Source organism: Alosa alosa, chromosome 6 (genome assembly GCF_017589495.1).
Source record: "Alosa alosa isolate M-15738 ecotype Scorff River chromosome 6, AALO_Geno_1.1, whole genome shotgun sequence".
Lineage (NCBI taxonomy): Eukaryota > Metazoa > Chordata > Actinopteri > Clupeiformes > Clupeidae > Alosa > Alosa alosa.
This window is the reverse complement of record NC_063194.1, coordinates 17,097,336-17,103,335: the sequence shown is the minus strand read 5'-3', so window position 1 is coordinate 17,103,335 and position 6,000 is coordinate 17,097,336. Positions and strand designations below refer to the sequence as shown.

General features: G+C 39.4%; 1 protein-coding gene across 1 annotated transcript; it reads right to left on the bottom strand.

Moving 5' to 3' along the window:
• Positions 1 to 709: 709 nt before the first annotated feature.
• ndufa6 (NADH:ubiquinone oxidoreductase subunit A6) lies at positions 710 to 2,295 on the bottom strand. Its single transcript, XM_048246073.1, has 3 exons — positions 2,011 to 2,295; positions 1,068 to 1,183; positions 710 to 941 (listed from the first exon to the last, which is right to left on the bottom strand). The coding sequence occupies exons 1-3, from the start codon at positions 2,147 to 2,149 to the stop codon at positions 810 to 812; spliced, it is 387 nt and encodes a 128-aa protein (XP_048102030.1). The 5' UTR covers positions 2,150 to 2,295; the 3' UTR covers positions 710 to 809.
• Between the last annotated feature and the right edge of the window lie 3,705 nt (positions 2,296 to 6,000).

The window sequence follows — 6,000 nt, the reverse complement described above, 5'->3', positions numbered from 1 at the left end:
TTCGCAGCTCTTCTGGAGGAGCATGACATATTTGTTCCCGAAGATGACGACGATGATGACTGAGCTAATCGGCTATGTAAGTTTGTTATGGACCAGTGTTTTTGTTGTTAACCATGTCATTAACAACAGACTTTTCCAGACTTAAGTGTCCAAGAACCCTTTCTCCTTCTAGGGTCCCATGTAATGGCCACATCCAAATTAAAGGGACTCCACTTAGATTCGAGGATCCAATCCCAGCCACTCCGATGTAGAAGTGCTCTCCTGTACTCACATCTCCACTTGTGCCTACTCCGTACTTTACTACTGAGATAGCGGCTCTGGTGTTAGCACAATGATTTAAACTTTATGTCCACATATGTGCGTGTATTGTACAATAGTTAAAATGAAATAAAATTTGACTGGAAAAGTTTGTCTTCTGACTTCAGTGTGACATGCCAGATACGAGTACTTAGTTTTAAGACACTGCTCATTCCACACATATATAGTATATACACACATATTAGGAATTACCTAAACGTATAACATGTTGCTTACTGTCCTGTAAGCATTGGTCAAACCCCATGCATTAAAATGTTTATTCTGGTCACTGACCAAGAGGTCATTCGGCATTCCATTCGAAGCCTCAGTATGGACAGTGTAAATGTACAGCTTGTCCAAAACAGATGGGAGGACGCTGACGTCCAACAGAAACAGAGTGCACAACAAAGAATTTATCATTATGAGTGTATTTACAGTTCAGACAATAGAACAGACAACCCATTGGCTGTGAACCTACAGGGGAGAGGCGAAGTTTGGTGGGATAGGGCAGTTTAAGGGTCATGTCCCTGGTAAAATTTAGACAGGAAATCTGTGGGGCGAGGTGTCTCTGTCTCATGGAAATAGCGCATTATATGGGTCTTCTGCTTCCATACGTTGATGGTCTCCTGAAGCTCCATTTTACCCTAGGCAACACAGGGCGAAGAAGGAAATAAGGATTAGGTAGTTCAAATTCTTCAAATAAACTAAAGGTAAAATCATTATGACATGAACATGATACGGCATAAGATTATGTTTCTCAAGTGCCTTACCTTGATTACAAGCATATCAATAACGCGAGGATCTGTTATATGTTTGTTCTTGTTGAACTCCTGTCTTATTTTGTCTCTTGCCTGGGGGACCGTGATGTCCAATTGGAATATGGTAACTGAAAGAAGAAACTTGCTGTTAGATCACTAAGCAATGGGACTTCGTTTGCCATAATGTTTCCATCCGCGACTGCAATCTTTTATTATGTCTGTAACAAACACACCACTATTACACCTCGTTGGCATCATTTTCCACCTGCTGCAATCTAGCAGTAGCCAGGGAAGAGGCCATTGAAGCCCATTTCCAATGTCCCTAAAACACGGAAACGCAAATACAATCGATGATCCAGCATGGACGTGCACTTCTTTGGACTTGAGTAAACAACTGCAATTAAACCCTTTATTTACGACCCTGCTGGAAGTACTAAGTCGAATGAACCTTTTCTAGACCTAGAAGCTACTCTCAATTAGAAGCTCTGCGCGCTAACCAAGGGCTGATCTAGCAGGCACAACCCCGCTGCAATCTGCTTTGGCTAAATCGTCTACTACATTAATAAATACAATGTAAAACAGCTGGTGCAACCAGCTTGTCAGTAGCAGTAGCTTCCGTCAGTAGCAGTAGCTTCCGTTGTAAACATCGACACCAGGCCTACGTCAACTAGTTTTACCGTTGGCTAACGTCAGCTAGGTTTCAGCTAACTTAAGTTAGCTTGTGTATGTGACGATAAAGCTATACTACTATGATAATATACTAGGCTACTACATCGATACCTGTAAGAAAAATACACAGTAATGCACAAACATTTAGAAAATATTGCCAGACGTTGAACAAATTAGTTCACTTAACGGTTACTCCACTGGTCCTATCGTTTGTCAAAGTTAACGTTATAACGACCTTGAGTAATTCCATCGTGGGTACATACTTATTCATGGCCTGAGCTTTTACCTGCACTTGGTGCCTCACGATACCATGCCCGATACAGTTCCCGAACCCTCCGCTTTGCTTCATCAATGTCACGACTGAAAATTGGTTTCACAACTCTCCCTGCGGCACTGGCCGTTCGGGTCGCAGCGGTTGACGCCATGTTTGCCAACCTTCTTCCTTTCCGGATTAATTCTTCTTCTAGCTCAGTGTTTGTAACGCTTCAAGACTTGACTGCCCTCTAATGGTTTGATGTGGTACGATAAATTACGCTTAAATGTAAAATTCTAAAATTAGTCCGGCAGCCAAATGCCATCATTTAGGTGAACCTGGTTTTGTGGGTTAAAGTTTTTTTTTTTTTTGCTGTTTCTTGTTGCCAAGGGGTAACTCAATAAGATTAGAGAGGGTGCCCGGTGATATCCCTTGAGCAATTTCATATATTAACCCTTTCTTGTTCAATGTGCTAAATATAAGGCAAGGCACTGCAGGTGATAGGGTAAAAAAATGAACTAGCAGATATCACTATGAAACTTCCCCAGTTGATTACTTACATTAATATGAAAAAAAAAAATTTTATTGCAAGTTTTCTGTAATTTAATGTTTAAATATGCAAATTAGGCATGATCTAATTAAATATGTGCTGATTTGCATAAAAAAAGCTAAATCTGAACATTGGATAAAGCCAGGTTCAAAATTACTTTTTCGTTGTGTTGACATATTAGATGAAAAGTATTTGACACAGGGAATTATGGATATCTCTTAGTTATTCAAAGTTAGTCAAAATTATTTTTTTAAAAAATCCAGGCTTGATTTTTGATTCCACTCAACTGAAATATTTAAATTCCCATCCAGTTGACATAGTATATTTATACTTGGATATTAAAGTGAAAGTTTTTAGTTTGGTACAGAGTTCACAGTCATGGAGCCTGAAACCGAGGAATGCTACTTCAGTTGGAAATTCAACTGCTATTTGAAGAAGGATTCATTGATTCGTTACTGAGCCCAACCAGTCTATCAGAAAATGTCAAACTTGCACCAGACTCCATTTTGGAGATGATCAGATGTGGCTGCAAGAGTGAAACCCCTTGTAGCTCTAAGATGCAGTTTCCAGGTTAATGGTGTGCCCTGCACAATGTTCTGTGCATGTTTTAAGGTACTGTAGGATGTTTAAGAACAAATGAGCCAGAACTGTGCAAAACTAATACTAGGAAATGTGTACATATTCTGAATTATTACAGGAGATATCTGAAATTATGAATTCATTATTTGACATAGAAAAGGGTTACATTTTCCCAATTTAAATGCACAAAGTATTGTCTGAAAACTATCACATGGCAAACTGTTTTTAGTACATTCTATTTGAGTTGATTTGCTTTTGATATGTGTACTCACCTTGAAATGAGAGGTATTTCCTATTTTTTTTTCATGATTTCGGCACATAGGGCTTTAGGGGTTAATATATGAAATTGCCCATGGGATATCACTAGGCACAGAACACTGTATTTTAGTACATTTTATTTAAGTTGATTTGCATTTGATATGAGTAGGCCTACTCACCTTGAAATTAGAGGTATTTCCTATTTTGTTTTTCTTAATTTTGGCACATTTACAGAAAACAATTACAGAAAACAATTACAGAAAACTTGTAATACATTTTTTCTTTTTCATATTAATGTAAGTTATCAACTGGGGAAGTTTCATAGTGATATCTGCTAGTTACATTTTTTACCCTATTCACCTGAAGAGTCTCGCCTTATATTCAGCACATTGAACAAGAAAGGGTTAATATATGAAATTGCTCAAGGGATATCACTGGGCACCTTCCTAAATCTAGAGCTACCCCTAGACTACAAGATTCTGCAACAAAAAAAAAAACTTTAACCGACAAAACCAGGTCTGACCCCATGGCTGCCTGACTTCGCATCGTTTCACTTGTGCGTCATTTAGGCTAATGAAAAAAACTCTTTTTTTTTTCTTTCTTTTTCTAAACGAATGTTTGTTCAAAATTACACCGATAAATACCTTTTAATACCAAATCTGGAATCAGAGGATGCATGAAAACACCAACCACAGCCTTTTACATTGTTCAAAACACGCAAGGTGCCATGTTTGGTCACCGTGCAGTTATTTGTGGTAAACTGGAGAAAAACGGGCACTGTTATGTTAGTTTATGTTTACATCCTTTGTGCAATACAGGTGGGTCTCAAAAAAATAGAATATCATGAGAAAGTTACACCCCCCCCCTCTAATTTATTTCAAAAAGTGAATCCTTCATATATTCTAGATTAATTCGATATAAAGTCAATTATTTTTTGTTTTAATCTTGATGATTACGGCTAACAGCTCATGCAAACCAAAAATCAGTTTCTCAAAATATTAGCATACAAATATTATAATACAGAAATGTTGGTTTCCTGAGACTTTGATATCTTAGTCTGGTTCAGTAAACACAACCACAATCATGGGAAAGACTGCTGATCTGATAGTTGTCCAGAAGACACTTGATACCCTCCACAAAGAGCACAAAGAAGAAGGATGCTGGGCGACTTGGGTGTATCAGGAACGGGCAGGAGGAGGAGTACAGAAGCCTGGTGGAGGACTTTGTGCAATGGTGCAAACTCAATCATCTTCAACTCAACACTTCAAAGACCAAGGAGATGGTGGTGGATTTCCGCAGGTCTAAGCCCACTATGTTACCAGTCCACATTGATGGGGTCAATGTGGAGGTGGTTAGCACCTGCAAGTATCTGGGTCTCCACCTGGACAATAAACTGGATTGGTCAGCCAACACTGATGCACTCTACAAGAAAGGGCAGAGCAGGCTGTACTTCCTGAGGAGGCTGCGGTCCTTCAATGTGTGCAGCAAGCTCCTCAGGATGTTCTACCAGTCTGTTGTTGCCAGCGATCTCTTCTATGCAGTAGTATGCTGGGGAGGAAGCACAAGGAAGAAGGATGCGGGGCGAATTGACAGGCTGGTAAGGAAAGCTGGCTCTGTAGTGGGAGCTGAACTGGAGTGCATCACTTCAATATCTGATAAAAGGACCCTGAACAAACTGATCAACATTTTGGACAATGAGTGTCATCCACTCCACAGTACCATTACAAAGCAGAAGAGCTTGATCAGCTGGAGACTTCACTCACTGCCTGGCACAACAGACAGACTGAGGAAGTCATTTGTCCCCAGAGCCATTGAACTGTTCTTCTCCTCTTCATTGAACTGTTCTTCTACTGATCTTCTCTGCATAGTCTGTCTGCCTCTCCATGTTTGTGTACTGTCTGTCCACTAGCCACTTTTTACCACTGTCTTACTGCTTCACTGTTTGCGTGCTATATTAGCACATATGCATAACCCCTCCATCCATCCCACAGCCGGATTATGGCCACACTTTAAATACTTAATGCTTTATAATCAATACTTGTATAATGGCTGTAACCCTATTACGTCAACCCATTCTTGCACTGATATAGTTTTTCTATATTACCTTGTCTACTCTCTTATATGTCCATATTTATTTATTTTATGCTGGTCTCTAGACTTTATTCTTGCACCGTTGGACTTACTCATTTGTACCATCACCATGACACTGACTCTCACAGAGCACCTTACCTTACTATGCGCATAGAATCACAGGCTCAGTCCCTGCCTCAGTCATTGTAAGTGCCTCATGCTTAATCACCCCTAAGCACACTATGTGGATACTGTTTTACACTTGATTTAGATTCAGTGTTATTTAGTATAATTTGTATTTTAGTATATTCTTTATCTTCTATTGTCCTTATTGTGTTTTTTATATTATATACTTTTTCTGCTGTTAGTGCATGTTGTGTGTGATGTCTGTATGCTACTGAGACCTTGAATTTCCCCTTGGGGATCAATAAAGTATCTGTCTATAAGCCACAGAATGTCATTGCTGAAAGGGCAGGGTGTTCAGAGTGCTGTATCAAAGCATATTCATTTAAAGTTGACTGGAAGGGAAACATGTGGTTGGAAAAGGGGTGCAAGAAACAAAGATG